This window comes from Carcharhinus amblyrhynchos, chromosome 6 (assembly GCF_965287045.1).
Source record: "Carcharhinus amblyrhynchos chromosome 6, sCarAmb.v2.hapA, whole genome shotgun sequence".
NCBI lineage: Eukaryota > Metazoa > Chordata > Chondrichthyes > Carcharhiniformes > Carcharhinidae > Carcharhinus > Carcharhinus amblyrhynchos.
In genome coordinates this window covers 21,280,163-21,302,864 of record NC_137329.1, presented here as the reverse complement: position 1 = coordinate 21,302,864, position 22,702 = coordinate 21,280,163, and the positions used below count along the sequence as shown (strand labels likewise).

General features: G+C 44.3%; 1 protein-coding gene across 3 annotated transcripts in view; it reads right to left on the bottom strand.

Annotated features, from left to right (window-relative positions):
- Window positions 1-354: 354 nt before the first annotated feature.
- The window catches only part of LOC145343740 (doublecortin domain-containing protein 1-like), a 469,487-nt gene continuing 447,139 nt past the window's right edge, over window positions 355-22,702 (bottom strand). For 2 of the 3 annotated variants that reach the window (XM_080190005.1, XM_080190008.1), the window contains 3 exons: window positions 6,981-7,090; window positions 4,829-4,894; window positions 355-3,019 (listed from right to left, as the gene is read on the bottom strand). In XM_080190005.1, coding sequence (XP_080046131.1) covers window positions 4,838-4,894; window positions 6,981-7,090 — 167 coding nt within the window. In that variant the 3' untranslated portion in view covers window positions 355-3,019; window positions 4,829-4,837. Of the gene's footprint in view, window positions 3,020-4,615; window positions 4,660-4,828; window positions 4,895-6,980; window positions 7,091-22,702 lie in introns of those variants that run through there. The other variant, XM_080190007.1, reaches the window with a different exon arrangement.

Genomic DNA, 22,702 nt, shown 5'->3' with positions numbered 1-22,702 from the left:
ACACGACTAGAATATTCCATGCAGTGCTGCAGGTCGTGATAACTCATCATCGGAACAGTCACAGGTCAGGCGGAATTTTCCTGTCCCGCCTGCCATGGAACTCGTAGCGGGTGGGTTACAGATCGTGCAAGGGATTTTCCAGGCTTGGGGGCGAGTGTGGCCGGAAAATCCCACCCGTCATCTTTGCATTCACACATTTCTTTCTTGCTAAGCACAATTTGGTTTCTGTGTTTACTACAACAATGACTACATTTCAAAAATCACTATTGACTGTGAAACATTTTGGGATGCGGGAGGCACTATTCTTTCTTTTGCACTGCGTTACACAACATAAAATAAAAAGCCAGGATGGTAGAGATTCATATCAACAGTGAGTACTCCTTTAGTTTATTCAGCAGAAACCCCTTATGTACACTGATAGCTGGTGTGATTCTGATACATTCTCTGTTTGATGTTATACGCGGACGGATTCAGACAAAGGGAAACCCCGCATAACAATAATTTCAGAAGGTGATGGAGAGAAATATTTTAAATTGAGGCGACAATCTCCCGTCAGTGCTGAAGCAATGCTGGAGAATGATGCTTAGCCTGACTACGGTGACTGTTCAGGACAGTACTGCGAGATAACAACGCCAGCTTTCTGCTCCCAAAGTTAACGTTCTCCCATCTCAATGCCTTTTAATATTCAGTAGCAATAAATTGGAGCCAGCGTTCTGCGGTGCTTAGGAACGGTGCCACGTGTCAACCCAAATTTGTTCACTCAGCAAGTTTTTAATCAAGGTGGGATCAAAGCACTGATTAAATGCCTGCGCTCAGCAGCAGCATTGCTGACCTGACTGTGCTTGCCTGTGTCGAGGTGCTGTGAGCTCAGGAATTTCTCATGACATTAGCTTCGCTTTCCTGACGTCCGCTTGCCAGATGTTCAGAAGCGTACCGAGAGTGAACGTGGACCAGAATTTCAAAGCTGTCCAGGGTTTCAGAAACTGAAACGGTTAAACGCGTCCACAAAAGTTCCTTTTTGTTCTACTGCGTACTTTGTAATGTGACCCTGTCGCTCCGCAGTCCTCATTCTATGACATTACCTGGCGAGGCAGCAGTCCAGTCAAGTTAAACAAAGTGGGTTGCAAAAGCTCCTTAAAAGCTTTCTATTTATATTTAAGCACAGATGACTCAATCTAAAATAAACACATTTAATTTTTTACTTTCCAGTATGAACCTATAATTAAGTTAGAGTGTAATTAAGGTACACATAACCTCCCAGGGCTACTTTTTATGAAGTGAAATGTAAACATGCCATTAAGCTTTGAAGTTTGCAGTTTAAGTCCTGACTGATGACTGTTAGATTGTCAAGGTTCCAGAGGCACTTTTTATATTTTTTTGATGTAACTTCATGGGAGACGGCTGTTCATCTTTCTTAACAATCAGAACATGAGGCGCATTTTCACACTGGACCCCACAGACAGTAAAACATACAGACATACGAATTCGGAGCAGGAGTAGGCCATTCTGCCCCTCGAGTCCTGCTCCGCCATTCAATAAGGTCATCACTCAGCAGATTGTAAACTTAACTGCACATTCCGCCTACCCCCTCTCCAATAACCTTCGACTCTCTTGTCGGTTAAGAATCAATCTGCCTCTGCCTTAAAAGTAGTGATTCTCCGGCCGTTCATGCCAGCGGGATTCTGGCATCGTTCAACCGCATCTGGAATATTGGGTTCATTGCTGTGAACGGCACCTCAGGAAGGATGGGTGGCATTTTCTATCTCCCCGCACCCCCCACCCACCCATTCTTCTCCCCCGCGGCAGTTTATGTAGCGGTGGAGACAGCCCGCTATTGGTTTGTAGCAGGACCTTCTGGTCCCACTGCTGTCTATGGGGCATCAAGTTGTTCGTCTCCACTGGGACGCCCGCAGCTGGGGGTGGGGGGAGGTAGTCACTGCAGCCAGGACTGGAAGATCCTGCCAGCGGGAATTCCTGGGAAATTCCATCGATATGTTGGCTAAAAGGGTCAAATTTATGGCGATGGGTTGCAGAAATTAAGCTTCCGTCCCACTGAGTATAGGAAGAAAATCAAGAGGTGATTTAAATCAAGTGTCTATAAAGTCGTAATAGGTTGGAGGAGGGGAATTATTCCAGTGTCTCACTGGCAGTTTGTGTGGTTGAACATATTGGGTGGGATTTTACAGCCACACCTCCCAGAAAATCCCTCCCGAGGTCAACAGGCCTTTCCATGGTCCACCCCTCACCCGCTATGATTCCTGTGGCGGGCAGAAGGGATAAATTGTTTATTGGTAAACTATCACTACATACATATCCAAAGTATTACAATGCATGGGTGCTATCTCCAGGCTGGCTCTTTCTAGACTCTTCTCCACACTGTCTACTATCATGTGATTCTCTACATCACACCACAGGCAGTACTGTTCTCTGCATTAACCCTTGCTCTGACAAACTCCCTTATACTACAATGGTCTGCTGCTATCCCTTAAAGGCATTTGCAACACTGCGATGTAAAACTGAGCCTTCCCTTCTAATACGACAGCTAGAAACAGACTTTGTCGCAGTGATGGGCATGTTTCTGCTTGGTATTCAGTGTCATGTTGTAGTTGCTGAATTTATGAACACTAATAATGGTGGATTACTTAGAATCGATCTGCTTCCTTTCAAATAGATTCCCTTTCATTTGTTATCTAACATTATGGAAAATCATATGCATTATAGTTCCTGTTTCTGGCCCAACCAGTGGGAATCCTTGGACTTCCCATCTCACAATCAAAATCTCTGCTCAGTCAATCAAGAGGAGCAGCAGACACAGATTTATAACAAAATCGTTGGCAAACGGCTGATTATCCAACTTTTCTCTGGACCCTGCGACTCCATTGCTGTGACACCTCAATGTTGGTCTCATTTCTACGAGGGTTAAGGGTGGAAATTTGTTGCAACTCGTTAATTCCAGTCTCTTATCAGGAAGCTTCAGGTATTAAAAATTTTATGTACTTGGCCTTGAAGTCCATTCCCACTGTAATGACAAAAGGAAAGGTAACAGAGCTGCCGGTGAGAAATAGGTTACATTAAAAAACACTTTCACATCCAGCACCAATAAAGGTTAGAACTGCTGCCTCACAGCGCCAGAGACCCGGGTTCGATTCCTGGCTTAGGTCACTGTCTGTGTGGAGTCACCACGTTCTACCCGTGTCTGCGTGGGTTTCCACCGGGTGCTCCAGTTTCCTCCCACAGTCTGGAAGACGTGTTGGTTAAATGCATTGGCTAAGCCAAATTCTCCCTCTGTGTACCGAATAGGCACCAGAGGGTGGCGACTAGGGGATTTTCACAATAACTTCATTGCATTGTCGATGTGTAAGCCTAGTTGTGATACTAATAAATAAACTTTAAATGTTATCACTGGCTTTCTTTCTATATTAAGACAAAGAGGTGAGAGGCGATTCTCCCAACCCACTGTGCTGTTTTTGTAACGCAGTGGACTGGGAGCTTCAAGCAGAGGCCTTTTCGCAGGCCATCTAAGAGCCATGGCCTCCACGAATGTCCAGCCACCAGATTTCCAGAGCCATCAGTCTGCGCCAATTTCTGCTGCGGAGCTGAATAACTTATGGCAATCCTCATTTACATGCAATATTACTCCCATTAGTGGACCCGGGACTGAAATGGGCTACACAAAGGCTATATCCACAATACTGCTGGCTAACAAAATGCCCAGCAGCGTGAAGGCAAATGGAACTTCAAACAAAAGGTGGAGCAAGCTTGAAGGGCTGAATGACCTACTCCTGCTTCTAGTTTCTATGTTTCTATCTGCCCCGAACATAGAATCATAGAAGCCGACAGTGCAGAAGGAGGCCATTTGGCCTGTCGAGTCTGCAACAATCACAATCCCACCCAGGCCCTATCCCCACAACTCCATTCATTTACCCTGGCTAGTCCCCCTGACACTAAGGAACAATTTAGCATGACCAATCTACCCAACCTGCACAGCTTTGGACATAGAATCATAGAATTATAGAAACCCTACAATGCAGAAAGAGGCCATTTGACCCATTGAGTCTGCACTGACCACAATCCCTTCTTGGGACCATATCTTTGGACATCAAAGGACATCAGAGCTCTGGACATCAGAGGAAACCGGGCCATGAAGCAAGCAAACCCACAAAGGGAACTCTCTCAGCTCTTGCCATCCAATGTTGTGGGTAGCAGGGGAATTCCTAAAGGCCACATACAGATATACGAATTCAGATGGGGGGTGGGGAGGGGCGGGGAGGTCCAGGTCTGAATCCTAGCCTAGAAACCTCTGAAAATAAGAGGATAAACTCTGGAGTGTGTCAGTACTTATGCAAGATCCCGGGAGTGCCTCAGTGTTTACAAGCGGATCACTGGGAATGTTTTGATAAGTTTCAGGAGAGCCCTGGGGATGTATCCAACATTCATAGGCAATGCCAGGATTGTATCAATACTCACAAGACAGCCCCCACAAAAATAAGATCGCAAAGCATAGGAGGCTGTTTGAATGTTATTGACTGGACATCACTGGTATTTAACAATAAGCATTGCATCTCATACCAAAGCCTATTGCTTCCATCGGGATTTGAATCTCTACAGCGTTTCACACCATTTAACAACAACAAATATCTCCTGTGTTAATATGGCACCCTGGAATTGAAAAAGGCAGATTCAGACAATAAATAGGACTTTTTCCAGTCCCTCAATTATAACTCGATGAGAAGTGTAGGTGTTATGCCTGATCTATGACAGATAAAAGCACTAACAATTACATTAGGACATCATTATGCTAAAAGATTAATAGTGATTCGCTACTTACCTGTCTAGTTCATTCATTAATATCTTTGGCTGGGAGAAGGGCCAGAAAAGGACTGGGGGCCTCAACCTGTACAAAAAATAGCCCTGGCTGAGAAGCATACTTCAAAGACAAAAATAAAGCTCTCTTACTTTGATTTCCATGTACTTTCTCCAGACTAATTTTGGCTGACAGACCCCATCAAGACCTGGAAAACCCAGCCTTAGCAGAGTGCCGCCATTTTGCTGGGGTCTCTCCAGTGTCCACAGTGGCTCATTGTGTAGCATTCTCGCTTCAGAAGATTCTGGATTGAAGCCCTGATTGGAGACTTAGGAGGGTGGCTTTCAGGCCCTGATGACATTGGGAACAGAGCTGGACAAGGTCCGAAAATACTGGTGCCAGCAGGTTGGCACACTGGCTCCCTGTTCCCCATTCACACTGTCATGATGTGGAGATGCCGGCATTGGACTGGGGTAAACACAGTAAGAAGTCTCACAACACCAGGTTAAAGTCTAACAGTTTATTTCGTAGCAAACACCACTACCTTTCAGGGCTCTGCCCTTTCATTCTCACCTGACGAAGGGGCAGAGCCCCCAGAGCCAGTGGTGTTTGCCACCAAATAAACTATTGGATTTTAATCTGGTGTTGTGAGACTTCTTACAGTGTTTACCCCATTCACACTGCCAGCCTTGAGGCCGGTAACAAATTAATTTTAATTAAAAGCCTTCTTAGCTGGCGGTTAACTGGGTGTTTTCAATCCATGTTTAGTTTCCTGATGCAACAGGTGGGCAGTGTGAGAGTGGGAGCAGAGGACCCAGAGGTGGGCATCCAGCAGCAACCCCGGGGGTGGGGGGGGGGGAGCAGTGTCCTGGGCACATCTGCAGGCCCAGCCTTCTTGCTACGGTGAGGGTGCAGCCAAAGGCCACCCTGTAAAATGGTGGCCTGGCTACTTTTTATCTAAGAAGAGGGCACATCCATTTTAAAAGCCCTCTCAATTACTTATTTTTTCATAGAATCAGAAAATCCTACAATACAGAAGAAGGCCACTCGGCCCATTAAGTCTACACCAACCACAATCTCACCCCAGGCCCTATCTCCATAACTCCCTAGCCAATCCACCTGACACTAAGGGGCAATTTACCATGGCCATTCTACCAAACTCACACATCTTTAGACTGTGGGAGGAAACCAGAGGACCCGGATGAAACCCACGCAGACACAGGGACATTATGCAAACTCCATACAGGCAGTGACCCAAGCTGGGAATCAAACCTGTGTCCCTGGCACTGTGAGGCAGCAATGCTAACCACTGTGCCATCGTGTTGGCTTTTATTGCAGCCTGCCTCTTATCTCAAGCTGGGGGGCCTCTGAATGACCCTTCAGCTTTCAGAGGCCATGTGCCTGCCACCTTTGGGGTCTATTCTCAAAGTAAGCTGGGACTTAGAAACCCCCGTTTCTTCGCTCACAAAGTGAAAATTCAGCCCTCAAGCCCATTGTCCAAGCAGGTAATCTCATGTCGAGACTGAGGGAGTGCTGCATATAACAGATTCTAACTCTGTCTGGCCTCAATTTAAATATCTGGAAAGAAGAATTATACCCTCCCTGATTTCTGAATGTTTACATTTTTAGCCATCAGAAACCCTCCCTGTGCATGTATCCAATTAGAATTCCAGCCAGGGATTGTTGTAATAGGAAATGGAATGGCCAATTTATACACAGCTGTGCCATAAACAGCAATGTGATAACAAATAGATCATCTGTTCTTCGAGAACTTGGTTCGCCGATAATAATAATTGGCCAGAACACGTGATGAGGACTTGGTTGCTCTGGAGCTATTCTGCAAGTTTACTGTACTTGGAAAACATTTGCACTTTGCATTTGCACTTTGAACTTGTACAACAACACATCTTTAATGTGGAAAATTACGTTGTTTAAGTCTGAAAAATGTCCTGGTAGTGTGCTGAAATATTGCAAAACAAATGTTTTTGGGTCCTTCAATACACGTTAAGCCCTTAATCAATAAATGTTATTGGCGTACTGCTTGTTTTAAAGCACTGGCTGATGTATAAAATAACTTTACAAAGATTCTGCTTTCTCCCTCCTGAGAAATAATAGGATGATCGAACCTGATTTCTGATCAATATTTTCTCTTTGCGGAGAACAAAGAATTCCATACCTGCAGTTTGGGGTTTATTCTCGAAGTAATGACAATGTTGGTGGCATCATGTCCCTGTTCTTTTAGGACTCGTGCATAGTTGGCTCTGACCTCCACCTTTTGGCGGCTTGCTATCAGAATGAGAAAGAGAAAGCGGTCAGCAAATGTCCCGTGAATAACTAACTGCCTTTCACTGCTAAGATGGCTGCTCACTTCCCAGCACATTAGTGGGGAGGCGATGGCCTAGTGGTATTAACCACAAGACTGTTAATCCAGAAACTAATGTTCTGGGGACCTGGGTTCAAATCCCGCCACAGCAGATAGTGAAATTTGAATTCAGTAAAAAAAATCTGGAATTAAGAATCTACAGACGGCCATGAAACCATTGTTGGAAAAACCCATCTGGTTCACTAATCTCCTTTAGGGGATGAAATCAGCCATCCTTACCTGGTCTGACCTACATGTGGACTCCAGAGCCACAACAGTGTGGTTGACTCTCTATTGCCGTCTGACAACTCAGGATGGGTAATAAATACTGGCCAGCCAGTGACACCCATGTCCCATGAATGAATTTAAAGAAATCAGACGTGTAGACAACAAAAGTGTCAGGCAACTGCTGATGAGCCTACCAGGCTGATCTTGGGGATGGCGGGACTAATGCCTGAGGAGATATTGACTAGGTTAGGATTGTCTTCGCTGGAGTTCAGATGAATGAGGGGGAATCTCATAGAGACTTATAAAATTCTAACAGGATTAGACAGGGTAGATGCAGGAAGGATGTTCCCGATTTTGGGGGTGCCTAGAACCATGGGGGGGTCACACAGTCTGAAGATTTGGGGTAAACCATTTAGGACGGAGATGAGGAGACATTTCTTCACCCAAAGAGTGGTGAGCCTTTGGAATTCATTATCACAGGAAGTAGTTCTTGCCAAAACATTGAATTATTCAAGAGATGGCTAGATATAGCACTTGGGGCAAACGGGATCAAAGTTAATGGGGAGAAAGCAGGATTAGACTATTGAGGTGGATGATCACCAATGATTGGGGTGAATGGCAGAGCAGGCTTGAAGGGCCAAATGGCCTCCTCCTGTTCTTATGTTTAATGATTCTATTTGGCAACATTTACACCACATTGATCTGTAGTAAGGTTAAAAACTGCAATAAAAGTTTTGCCTTTCAAGCAATTGGCAATTTACATTCAGATTAGCCTCATTCTGTTGAACAAAATATAGGTTTAATGACTATTAAAAAGTGACAATTGACAATCTCTTTACATCATACAGGTAATAACAACAACTTGCATTTATATTGTCGTTAATGTAGTTTGAAAAAATGCTAAGGTGCTTCACAGGTACAATATCAAACAAGATGCAATGCCGAGCCACTTAAGGCAAGATGACCAGAAGAGGTACGTTTAAAGGAGCGACTTGAGAAACGAGAGAGTGTGGCTGAGGTAGAGATGCTTAGGAAGAGAATTATATAATTCAAGGCCTAAGTAAGTGAAGGCTTAACTACCAATGGTGGGGTGATTGAAACTGTGAATGTTGAGACGTTGGAATTGGAGAAGCACAGGGATCTGAATGGAATGTGGGGCTGAAGGAGGTTACAGAGCCACAGAGGGGCAAGAGCCATGAAGCCATCTGAAAACAAATATTAAAGAATTTAAAAATCTCTCTGCTTGCATTTTAAATGGGGTCAGTTTAAGGGAGCGATGCTGGCAATATTCTGATATGGATGATTCTTGTACAATGGTGGCTAAGGATGGGGCAATGCTGTGAGCTTGCCCTGTGGGCAGCTGGCAAGAGACAGTTTCAGACTGAAGCTCAGAGAGAAAACAAGCTACAGCAATATTTCTGTGGATAGGCAGAATGTTTAAGGCACTAGGCTGGGTTCTCCAACCTCACCTGCAGCTGGGATTTTCCGGCTCCGCTCCTGTGAATGGAGATTTGACTGACCGCCAAATTCTCTGTCCTTGCTGGCAGCAGCAGCGGGGAATGAATGTCCAGAGGCAGAGGCACCAGGGCTGCACGGTGACACAGTGGTTAGCACTGCTGTCTCACAGCGCCAGGGACCCGGTTAGATTCCCAGCTTGTGTCACTGGCTGTGTGGAGTCTACACATTCTCCTCATGTCTACTTGGGTTTCCTCTGGATTTTCTGGTTTCCTCCCACAATCCGAAAGACGTGTTGGTTAAGTGCATTGTCCATGCTATTACTCTCCCTCAGTGTACCCAAACAGAAGTGTGGCGAATAGAGGGTTTTCACAGTAACTTAATTGCAGTGTCCATGTAAGCCTACTTGTGACACTAACAATAAATAAAATAAATAATTCCGGCCACTAGTGGATGCATAGGAGTGATCAATACATGAAAGCAATTGAAAATATCTTTAATAAAATGTTATCTTTAATTGTGGCAAATTTAATTTTTCTTTCCTACTGCACAGCCTATAAACAGAGTTCACTTAAATTCCTTGCTGTTTCTTCGAAGACCAGGATGCATCTCTTGACAATGAAACTCCTCCGTAGGATCTGACAAAATGGGGGAACCTCCTACAGGTCAAGCAACCCTCTCCAATTTTGTCAGTGAAATGCATCGTTTGAGTGACCCTTTGAGGAATGCTGCTTGATTCAGGAACGCACAAATGTTTTCACTGCAAATGGAATAATACCGAGGCCTACAATTTTAATTTCCTTCAAACTGAGGTACAAATGAAAGTGTCACACCCAGTCAGAATATGTTTCGATCAAATATTGTGTGAGGAGCAAGCCTAATGAAAAGCTCGTTTTTCCAACTTTTTGAGGTCCTTGCTTATAATTCCAGGCCAAGGAAAAAGAACAGCTGATCTTATCTGGGCTAGACTGGGCTCTACGCCAGCGGCCACATTGCTTTTCAGAGTCACAGGGCAGCAGCTTTCAATTTACGCCTGTGGGACGTTAGGTTGGCTAGAGAGATACTTTTCCAGGGTTGCTGGTAACCTTTCAAAGTTTAAAGTTTATTTATTAGCCACAAGTAGGCTTATATTAACACTGCAATGAAGTTACTGTGAAAATCCACACTCCGGCACCTCTTCGGGTTACACTGAGGGAGAATTCATCACGGCCAATGCATTGTGCCACCGTGCCACTTACCTCTGTGTGATGGGGATTCTTATTCTTTAAAACAACAACTTGCATCTCTACAGTGGCATTAACGTAATAACGCAACCCAAAGTGCTTCAGAGAAGCTTCATAAAGCCAAGTTAGACTCTGAAGCAAAAGAGCTGATATTTTAGCAGATGACCAATAGCAAAGACATGGGGACAATCTTACCAAAAAAATTTTAAGTCCCAAACAAGCATGAAAATGGGAGAGTTTTAGATCTGTTTTTTTTTGCCAAGGCCACAAGTCCAATCTTATGCCACTCTGTGCAAAAAATAATGCACAGATTGTTTCCCACCAGCAGGGGGTTTGGGGGGAGGGTGGGGAGGTTGGGGGGGAGGTGTTGCGGGGGGGATGCTAAGCTCAACAGAAAGTCGGCAGCTGACATTACAGGGTGAAATCAAATTTGGTATATCTATTACAACTCTGATTTGTTATTGTGACATGTATTAATACAGTAAAAAGTATTGTTTCTTGAATATTATACAGACAAAATATACCATACATAGAGAACGAAAGGAGAGAGTGGAGAATGTTGTATTACAGCTATCGCTAGGGTATAGAGAAAAATCAACTCAATGCGAGGTAGGTCCATTCAAATGTCTGATGGTAACAGGGAAGAAGCTGTTTTTGAGTTGTTTGATACGTGATCTCAGACTTTTATATCTTTTTCCCGATGGAAGAAGATAGAAGAGAGTATGTCCGGGGTGCGGGTGGTCCTTGATTATGCTGGCTGCTTTCCCAAGGCAGGGGAAGTGTAGTCAGAGTCAATAGATGGGAGGCTGGTTTGACTGATGGACTGGGTTTCATTCATGAGCCTTTGTAGTTTCTTGCACTGTTGGACAGAGCAAGAGCAAGACATACCAAGCTGTGAGAAGTTAGTGAGAGTCATAGTAGACATGCCAAATTTCCTTAGTCTTCTGAGAAAGTGGAGGTGTTGATGGGCTTCCTTAACCATAGCATCAGCATGAAGGGATCGGGACAGGCTGTGAGGATGATGCAGTGAGCTGGAGAGTGATAATGATACAGTGAGCTGGAGAGAGAGGATAATACAGTGAGCTGGAGGGTGAGGATAATACAGTGAGCTGCAGAGTGATCATGATACAGTGAGCTGGAGAGTGATGATAATACAGTGAGCTGGAGAGTGATCATGATACAGTGAGCTGGAGAGTGATAATGATACAGTGAGCTGGAGAGTGATGATAATACAGTGAGCTGGAGAGTGAGGATGATGCAGTGAGCTGGAGAGTGATAATAATACAGTGAGCTGGAGAGTGAGGATAATACAGTGAGCTGGAGAGTGATAATAATACAGTGAGCTGGAGAGTGAGGATGATGCAGTGAGCTGGAGAGTGATAATAATAGTGAGCTGGAGAGTGATAATAATACAGTGAGCTGGAGACTAATGATAATACAGTGAGCTGGAGAGTGAAAGTAATACAGTGAACTGGAGAGTGATGATAATACAGTGAACTGGAGAGTGATGATAATACAGTGAGCTGGAGAGTGATAGTAATGCAGTGAGCTGGAGAGTGATAGTAATACAGTGAGCTGGAGAGTGATGATAATACAGTGAACTGGAGGGTGATGATAATACAGTGAGCTGGAGAGTGATAGTAATACAGTGAACTGGAGAGTGATGATAATACAGTGAGCTGGAGAGTGATAGTAATTCAGTGAGCTGGAGGGTGATGATAATACAGTGAGCTGGAGAGTGATGATAATACAGTGAGCTGGAGAGTGGATATTTAATTCAGTGCTAACACTTTAACTTTCAGCAGAACGTGAGCACACAGTCTAGGGTTCACACTTCAGTACTGTACAAAGGGAGGTGTCATCTTTTCGATGGCACATTGAACTGCGGTCCCATCTGCTTTCTCAAGTAAGAGCACCAGATTCTTCAATTTTATGAATTACAGGAGTTTTTCCCAGCATCATGACCAATATTTATCATTGAACCATTTCCTATTTTACATACAATTGCAAAATTTTAATAATTATGCTTGTAACGTCACAGGATTGTTTGGCCTCCCATCCATCCACACTTCCTGATGTCTCAGCAAAGCAGCCAGCATAATTAAGGACCCCACTCATCCCAGACATACTTTCTTCCACCTTTTTTCCGTCAGGAAAAAGATGCAAAAGTCACGTACCAACCAACTCAAGAACAGCTGCTTCCCTGCTGCCATCTGATTAAGCAGACCCAGCAACTTGCCCAGTCTGATTGGCCGTTTCTTACTGTTGCTAATGGACGCCTCCAGTCAGCAATGGGGTGAATATATTGGCTAACATCCAATATATGTTTAGTTTGAGAATGAAATAGACCTTCGACAACTGTTCGTCAGCTGAGCAATAATGTCACCTGGACATCAATATTTAAGAGATTATTAACATTACAAACAAAACAATTATAGCAAGAAGGCTGAATCTCCCCTCTATTTTTAAAACAGTTTTAAAACTTTCATGAAATTACGGAACAAATTGGGAATTCTCCCTCTGAAGTGAGCAGAGGCATGGCTACGACTATGAATCTCACCAATTTTTACAGATGCACCTTGGAAGGATCCTTTCCGTATTTATCACAGCTTGGTATGGCTCCTGCTCTGACCAAGACTGCAAGAAACTACAAAGTGTTGTGAATGTAGCCCAATCCATTACTCAAACCAGCCTCCCATCCATTGACTCCAGCTACACTTTCTGCTGCTTCGGAAAAACAGCCAGTATAATTAAGGACCTCACACACCCAGGACATTCTCTCTTCCATCTTCTTCCATCTGGAAAAGATACAAAAGTCTGAGATCACATACCAACCGACTCAAGAACAGCTTCTTCCCTACTGCCATCAGACTTATGAATGGATCAACATTATAGTAAGTTGATCATTCTCTACACCTTAGCGATGACTGTATCACTACAACTTCCTCTTTCCTTCTCCATTATGTGCTCTATGGTTGGTATGGTTTGTCTATATAGCATGCAAGAAACAATACTTTTCACTGTATACTGATACATATGACAATAATAAATAAAATCAAAAGGAATATTGGGCATCTCATATTTTTACAAGGCTTATTTATTCTGTGACCTTACTCATAAAATGGATTTGTAGTATTTATTAAAAAGAAAGAAAAAGCTGACGTGTATACGGCACCTCAAGATGTGCCAAAGTGTATAGTAGCCAATTAGAAGAGTAGCCACTTACAAAGGAAATGGGACAGGCAACAAGCGCACAGCCAGCTCCCACAATCAACAAAAATCAGGTAACTGTATTGTTCTGTTCTATGATTCTCTGCTCTTCTTTGAAACATCTGCATGGTATCTTTTACATCTACCTGAGCAGATAGGCAGGAAGGACCCTAATTTAACATCTCATGGGAAATACAGCACTTCCGACCTACCTCCAGACTGAAGATTTACAAACGGGTATTTCCACAGTAACTTCATTGCAGTGTTAATGTAAGCCTACCTGTGACACTAATAAATAAACTTTAAACTAGAAGATTGTAGGGCTTGAACCTACAACCTTCTAGCTCGGAGACAAGAGGATCATCCACCAAGTTATGGCTGACAGCTGATGTCAGAATCAGTTGCACACCAAATACTAATCTGCCAGAAAGTATTAGTGAAATGATTAAAAGCTGTGGGTCAGCATTTTAATAATGATACACTGCTGTGAGTCTGCTTTCCCATTTGTAATCTTTTACAAAAACAGAGGGCATCTGCCAGAGAATAGCGAAGCGATAAATGGGAGGCTTATCGTGTTATTAATGTGGGATGGACCCATACATTCCACCAGTCTGGTAAGAACCAGATAGACTTCTTTTAAATTGGGAACACATTGCAGCAGCTACATGTTTAATTCATTGAAGTGTTTGCTGGATTCTGCAAAGTCAAAAAGGAAAATCCTCCAAAATGCTGATGGCGATTAAATTCTACCAGTAGATCTTTCTTTCTGATAGCAGTGGGTTCCAGCATTTTGCATCAGTGAGGACTCCAAATATGAACCATAAACTCAGGGGATGCTCCCAGAGACAAACCTTTGTCTGATAGAAATGTATCAAGAGTAACATTTGCACAGCCTTGCTGACCTCTCCACATTTCAACAGGCAGCAGAGGAAAGTCGCCGGGTCATATTTGGGAGAAGATAGGACCGGTTGCAGCCGAACATATCATTAAGTGTGTGTGGGTATGTGTGTGTGCGTGCGTGCATGTATGTGTGTGTGCGTCAGCCTGCAGTGTGCAGTGTGTGTGCATATGTGCCTGTCAGTCTGTGTGTGTGTGCTTGTGTGTCAGCATGCAGTGTGTTTGTATGTGTGTCAGTGTGCAGTGTGTGTGTGTGTGTGTTTGCGTGTGTGTGTGTGCATGTTTGTGTGTGTCAGTGTGCAGTGTGAGTTTGTGTGTGTGCGTGTCAGTGTGCAGAGAGTGTGTGTGCACGTTTGTGTGTGCGTGTGTGTGTACATGTTTGTGCATGTGTGTGCATCAATGCATCACACCAGCCTTATTAGAGAATGAGGTTATTTAGGCATGCAGTCAAGCAGGAGTTGTGCCTCTGACAGGTTTGGATGTGCGAATGATCATATTGTAATCACGTAGTTTCAATGCTGCTCAGAAAGCATTTTCCCCAAGAGTGGCTGAGTATCGTAGAGCTGACCATTGGAAGGGGCTGAGGTCTTCCTTCCTATCTGCTGAAAGGTGCCCGTAGGTAAGGGCAAAGTTGGACTTTGTGAAACGCAAAGTGACAGGGATTGGTTTCAAAGCAGAGAAGATGAACAAAGGGATTCAAATTATGAAGGGTTTTGACAGAGTGAAAATGAAGAAACTGTTTTCACTGTTAGGGGGGTTGGTAATGAAAGGATATGCATTTACCTCATTGGCAAATAGCCAGAGGGGAAATGAAGTGAATTTTCTTTACACAGCATGTACTCCTGATATGGAATGCGCTGCCTGAAAGGATGGTGGAAGCAAATTCAATCATAATTTTCATATGTGAGCAGGGGGTAGGCTGGCCTAATTGAATAACTCTTTTGAAGAGCAAGCAAAGGCACAGTGAGCCAAATGGCCTCCTCCTGCGCTGTAGGATCCAATGCCTTTTTTCATTCCATCGTGGGATATGGGCATCACTGGCTGGGCCAGCATTTATTGCCCATTCCTAGTTGCCCTTGAATCCTGTGGCTTGTTGGACCATTTTAGAGGGCAGTTGAGTGTCAACCACATTGCTGTGGCTCATGTAGGCCAGACCAGGTAAAGATGGCAGATTTCCTTCCCTAAAGGACATCAGTGAACTAAATTTGTTTTTCCGGCAATGGTTTCATCAGTAGATTCTTAATTCCAGATTTTTTTTATTGAATTCAAACTCCATCATCTGCCTGAAGATAGGACTCAGTCCTTACCTCCTGCAGGATCACAGAGTCTGTTGCCACTTGCTACCGGGTATTCCGCGCTAGAATAATGGATCATTTGGGAACAGAGCATTCAGGAAAAATCTAGGGTGGGCGGAGCAGAATATTGCACAGCTGTAATGGAACTCACCACTCACTTCTCCCAGTAAACTACCGCAAGGGGGCCCCAGACTGGGATTCACGGGAACCTCCCAATAGGACTGTGGGTTGGGCTCCAATTGGGCAAGCGTGGGCAGCAGCTTGAGAAGATGAGAGGGCCATAGAACAGAACTTGAAGTGGGCACCGGAGCATGGGGGGTGGGGGGGCACATCCAGAGCCAGCCTTGGAGTGGGGGGTGGGTGACCAGAGTGGACCGCTGAGCCCAGGAGGGGAGGGGGCAAGGGAGGGGGTGAGTTGGGCAGGCTTGTGCATACCTCAGAGACAGTCAAAGGGGGGTGACTGTGTGTGTGAGAGAGGAGGGTGCGAGCGTGTGTGGGGGAGGGTGAGTAGTGTGAGGGAATAGGGTAGAGTGTTAGTGAGGAGGGAAAGCTTGTGAGAGAAGAGGTGAATGTGATGGGGTTGAGCGGTGAGGTGGAAGAGTATGTGTAAAGGATGTAAGTGTGAAATGAGAGAGGGAAGAAGAGTGTGGTGAGAGTGTGTGTGGAGAGAGTGCAGTGAGAGTGTGTACGAGACAGAGAGCGGTGAGTACGTGTGTGTGAAATGAGACAAATATGTGTTGTGTGCGTGTGTGTGTGTGAAAGAAAATGGTAAGAACGTGCGTGAGAGAGAGAGGGAGCGATGTGTTTATGTATGTAATGAGTGGATATGTGAGAGAGAGAAAGCAGTCTGTGTGTGTGTGTGTGTGTATGTGGTTTGTGTGTGTGTGTGTACTGAGAGTAGATGTGTGTGAAAGAGAGAGAGTGATGTGTGTATGTGTGTGTGTGTAATGAGTGCGTATGTGAGAGAGAGAGAAAGCAGTGTGTGTGTGTGTGTGTGTGTGTGTAATGAGAAAGTAAATGTGTGTGAGAGAGAGGGAACGATGTGTGTGTGTGTGTGTAATGGGAGAGTACGTGTTAGAAAGAGAGCAGTGTGTGTGTGTGTGTGTGTAATGAGAGAGTAGATGTGTGTAAGAGAGAGGGAGTGATGTTTGTTTGTGTGTGTGTGTAATGAGAGAGTATGTGTTAGAGAGAGAGCAGTGTGTGTCTGTGTAACGAGAGAGAGAGGGAGCGATGCATGTGTGTAAAATGAGAGAATATGTGTTGGAAAGAGAGAGAGCAGGGTGTGTGTGTGTGTTTAATGAGAGAGTAAGTGAAAGAAAGAGGGAGAGAGCAGTGTGTATGTGTAATGAGAGAGTATGTGTGAGAAAGAGAGTGGTGAGAGTGTGTGTGTAATGAGAGAGTGTGTGTATGTGAGAGAGAAAGTGGTGCGTGTATCCAAAGTGAGAATCCAGAACTCTTCCCATTTGAACCAAACGAGTAGCAACACTGCTCCCAATAAAAGTGAGAAAGGTAAGATCTCAGTACAATTTTTAATAAGTGAACTTTTTAATTTTAATAAACTCAGACACATACACAATAGAAAAGACTTCTATAAATTAGGTTTTTGTATGCTTGTACACATTGCACAAAGACAAACATCTTGTTGTGGTTTGGCTTTTCAATGCAGCAAGAGTGTTTCTCACAGGGTCCTTCAGTGCTCTTGGGAGGCCAATAGGGTTCCGTCACCGGGGCATCCTGAATGAGAATTCTGCCCCACTTCCCCCCTCCTCTCCGCAATCACCCTCACAGATAAACTATTGGAGGAGAGCCCACATTATAAACATGTGGGAGTCAAAACCCTCCAGAAAGAAAGGAAGGGATTTAGAGGGAGAAAAGAAGCAGAATGAGCAAAGTAAGATTTTTTACTGGCGCAGGCAAAATCAAAACACATTGAGACAAAAACTGCTGTGGCCAATAATTCTTTGATTGCTGAATGCTATTGTATCAGGTTTCTCTTCTTATTCTAATGGAGACATTAACCCATGGGTTTTATTTAAATGCTGGTGATGCGACTTTGATATGAGCATGCTACATACAAAATAGGAACAGAAGTTGCCCCTCGAGCCTGTTATATGTTCAGTACCATGTATTTATTGTTACATGTTCAGCATTACATGCTAAGTGCAGCATTGTTCAATGCTACATGCTAAGTGCAACAATATCACATGTAATATGTTCAGGGATACAATTGAGTGCAGTGTTACATGTTAAGTGTGGCATGTTCAGTATTACATGTTTAATGCTATATGCTAAATTTTTTGAAGTTTATTTCTTAGTGTCACAAGCAGGCTTACATTAACACTGCAATGAAATTACTGTGAAAATCTCCTAATCACCACCTTCCAGCACCTGTACACGTACACTGAGGGAGAATTTAGCATGGTCAATGTGCTTGACCAGCACGTTTTTCAGACTGTGGGAGGAAACAGCAACACCCGGAGGAAACCCACGCGGATACGTGGAAGTGCAAATTCTGCAGAGACATTGACCCAAGCCGGGAATTGAACCCGGATCCCTGACGCTGTGGGGCAGCAGTGCCAACCACTGCGCCGCCTCAAGTTCACATGTTAAGTGTCAGATACTAAATGAAACATATTCTGGACTATACTGTGAACACTACATGATCCTACAATAAAAATATTGACAAGAAATTTCTATCCAATAATTTCTAGTTCTTGGAGACAAATAATTCACACAGAGAGACTGTACAGAAAAATATGTGGCACTAACTTGTCCTCCAATGACTACACCAAATACTGTGACCAACAACTGTTCAGCACAGTTTTAGCTGAAGCTCCATCTGTTCATTAATTATTAACAGCTAATGCCTGAACACATGCAGCAGGTCAAGCAGTAGAGAAAGAGTAAAGGTTGCACCAAGGTAAAATATACTTTCTTTCTCTTCTCCGTCAAGTCTGAGACTTCAGCATGTAATTCAGGCTGACACCCCAACAGCCATACTGAGGAAGTGCTGCACTATTAGAGATGGCATCTTTTGAGGGGCTGTCATGTCAAATCACTTTCTCAAGTGAAATATCCCGTTTCACAGAAGAGGAGGCCAGTTCTCCTCAGCATTCAGGTCACCACTCACCTCTTGACCAACACCAAAAAAAAACAGGTTATCTACTCATTATCACATTGCTGTGTTTGGTAGTTTGCTGTGTGCAAATTGGCTGCAGTGTTTCCCACGGTGGCCAGGGACCCGGGTTTGATTCATGGTTTGGGTTTGTGTGGAGTCTTCACGTTCTCCTCGTGTCTGCGTGGATTTCTTCCAGGTGCTCCGGTTTCCTGCCACAGTCGAAAGACATGCTGATTTGGTGCATTGGCCATTTTCCTTCAGTGTACCCGAACAGGCGCCAGAGTGTGGCAACTAGTGGATTTTCACAGTAGCTTCACTATAGTATTAATGTAAGCCTACTTGTGACACTAATAACGTGAACTTAAAAAATACAATAGTAACAATACTTCAAAAATACTTGATTGGCTATAAATTGGAGATGCCAGTGTTGGACTGGGGTGGGCACAGTAAGAAGTCTCACAACACCAGGTTAAAGTCCAACAGGTTTATTTGGAATCACGAGCTTTTGGAGCACCACTCCTTCATCAGGTGAATGGAGAGGTCGTTTTCACAAACCTGTAAAGGGTGTAAGACTTCTTACTTGGCTATAAAGTGCTGATGACATGAAAGGTGCTCTGTAAGTGTGTATCTCTCTCTTTAAAATGCCTATTTTTGAGTGTGAAGAACAGAAGATACCTCAGATGGTAGCCTACGTCAAACTGTCCAATCGAAGAATAGCCAGGTAGTTTGTCATTTGGGATGTCTTGATGTACTTCCCATAGATTTATTCACTTATTTTGCACTTCCATTTCTATGTACCAGCAGCTCCATTGTTGAAGCTCTTTGCAGGCAGGAGTTAATTTACGGTGAAGTGCTGATATTCCATTAACAGCTCCAAAACACCATGATTTTCTAACCACTGTGTCTCAGTCGACCTTTACTTCGAATGGCACAAATTGTCCTTGCCTTGCCTTAGATACATCAAAACCACAATACAGCAATTGAAAATCACTGATTCACATTATTCTATGATAAATCTTGGGTCTGTGTCTGACCTTTCACCTCTGCTTCAAAATCAACCCATCTGAGAAAATATATCTGCCTGGAGTTTTAAACTGTGGTCTGTTTCATAAGTTTGAGATGGATTAACTTTAGCATCTACTTTCAACTTTAGTCACTTTGAGTCATTTCAATTCTTTTCTGCACACTCTTCTCAGTGAGGGAAAGTTTACAGGCAGCCAATATGACTTGATTAGGTGACAACTTCCAAGTTATTGGTGAGTTTAAGCTTAAAGTTTATTCATTAGTGACAGAAGTAGGCTTACATTAACACTGCAATGATGTTACTGTGAAAATCCCCCCAAGCCGCCACACTCTGGCTCCCATTCGGGTACACTAAGGGAGAATTTAACATAGCCAATGCACTGGATGCAAAGGTGGCACAGTGACAAGCACTGCTGCTTCACAGTGCCAGGGACTTGGGTTCAATTCCTGGCTTGGGTCACTGCCTGTGTGGAGTTTGCACATTCTCCCCATGTCTGCCTGGATTCCCTCTGGGTGCTCCAGTTTCTTCCCATAGTCCAAAGATGTACAGATTAGGTGAATTGGCTGTGCTAAATTCTCCCTCAGTGTACCTGAACAGGTGCCAAAGTGTGGCAACTAGGGGATTTTCATTGCAGTGTGAATGTATAAGAACATAAGAACATAAGAAATAGGAGCAGGAGTAGGCCATCTAGCCCCTCGAGCCTGCCCCGCCATTCAATAAGATCATGGCTGATCTGTCGTGTCTCAGTTCCACATTCCCGCCCTCTCCCCATAACCCTTAATCCCCTCTCTTATCAAAAACCCATCAACCCGCGTCTTAAATATATTTAGCGAGGCAGCTTCCACCACTTCAACGGGCAGAGAATTCCAGAGATTCACCACCCTTTGAGTGAAGAAGTTCCTCCTCAACTCCGTTCTAAACCACCCCCCCTTTATCTTGAGGCTGTGCCCTCTAGTCCTACTGTCCTTTCTGAGCGGGAAGAGCCTCTCCACCTCTATCCTATCCATCCCATTCATCATCTTATATGTCTCAATGAGATCTCCCCTCATTCTTCTAAACTCTAACGAGTACAAGCCTAGTTTATTCAGCCTCTCCTCATAGTTCAACCCCCTCAGCTCCAGTATCAGCCTAGTAAACCTCCTCTGCACTCCCTCCAAGGCCAAAATATCCTTGCGTAAGTACGGCGCCCAAAACTGCACACAGTACTCCAGCTGCAGCCTCACCAGTGCCCTATACAGCTGCAGCAAGACCTCCCTACTTTTATATTCAATCCCCCTCGCTATGAAGGCCAGCATCCCATTTGCCTTCCTGACCACCTGCTGCACCTGCAGGCTGGGTTTTTGCGACTCATGCACAAGGACCCCGAGGTCCCTCTGCACCATCGCATGCTGCAGTTTTTCGCCATGTAAGTAATAGTCCTTCCTACCATTATTCCTACCAAAGTGGACAACTTCACATTTGCCAACATTAAATTCCATTTGCCATTTCCTGGCCCATTCGCCCAGCCTACCTAGATCCTTCTGCAGACTCTCCACACCCTCCGCACAATTTGCCGTTCCACCAATCTTGGTGTCATCAGCAAATTTCGACACCATACACTCGGTTCCCTCCTCCAGATCATCTATATAAATGGTAAATAGCTGAGGCCCCAGTACCGACCCCTGGGGCACTCCACTAGTCACCAACCGCCAATCCGAATAGCACCCATTGACCCTCACTCTCTGCCTCCTGTTTGACAGCCAATCCCCTATCCACGCTAACACCCTACCCCCAACTCCATGCCCCCTGACCTTCTGTAATAACCTCTTGTGAGGCACCCTATCAAACGCCTTCTGAAAATCAAGAAACACTACATCCACCGGCTCTCCTCTATCCACCACCCTAGACACATCCTCATAGAACTCCAATAAATTCGTCAGACACGACTTCCCCTTAACGAAACCGTGCTGCGTCTGCTCTATCAAACAATTCTCCTCAAGATGCCTCGCTATTTTCTCCTTGATCACGGATTCTAACATTTTACCTACAACAGACGTTAAACTAACTAGCCTATAATTCCCTGCCTTTTGCCTGTCACCCTTCTTAAACAACGGCGTAACATTAGCCGTTTTCCAATCTTCCGGCACTTCCCCAGAATCCAGCGACGTTTGGAAAATAATCACCAAGGTATCCACTATCACCTCCGCCATTTCTTAATGTGTGCCTAATAAATAAACTTTATTTTACCTAACCAGCACATTTTCCAGACTGTGGGAGGAAATCGGAGCACGCAGACATGGGGAGAATGTGTAGACTCTGCGCAGGCTATCACCCAAGGTTGAAATCGAACCCGGGTTGCTGGTGCTGTGAGGCAATAGTGCTAACCACTGTGCCACCAAGGATTGCTTTCAATCAAGCCCTTCATTGCCAAAGGTTTTTGCTGCTCGTCCCTGTTGCTTATTTACAAAAGTGCAGTGAGTGCTGCTGCTATCTTGCTTTTCAGTCATTTGATTTTGTATAAGGATCTTGAGTGAGGATAGGATCAGTGTTATCCTGTTGCTGTGGGAATTGTCTGCTTTTGTTATGAAGAGTTTATCATGGAGGGAAATCCCATTTTATGTTTGTTCCTTTCATATGTGTTTTAGAGAGCTTTTGCTCTGTGATTAAACAGCGGTGATGGAAGATTAAGTCCAGGACTCTTTTGAAGTCTAATACCTTAGGATAAGTATAAGAAGCAGCATTCTCAGATCTGGCATATCATGGATTAATGCAGAATACATATCACTCCACTATCTTATCAATACAACTCGCCCACAAATTACATGGAGCACATTGTTACTGTGATGCTTCCCATAGCTTGCATGATCAGTCCCCTCCCTAAGACACAATGACTGGTTTCCTCCCACAGTTCAAAGATATGCACTAAGTTGCTCCTTGGCGTCCCAGGATGTGTAGGTTACTGGGATTAGACATGGCAAATCACAAGGTTACAGGAATAGGGTAGGGGGGATGAGCCTGGGTAAGATGATCTTCAGAGAGCCAGTGCAGACCCGAATGGTCTCCTTCTGCACTATAGGGATTCTATGGAAAGCCTCATTTATTGCCCA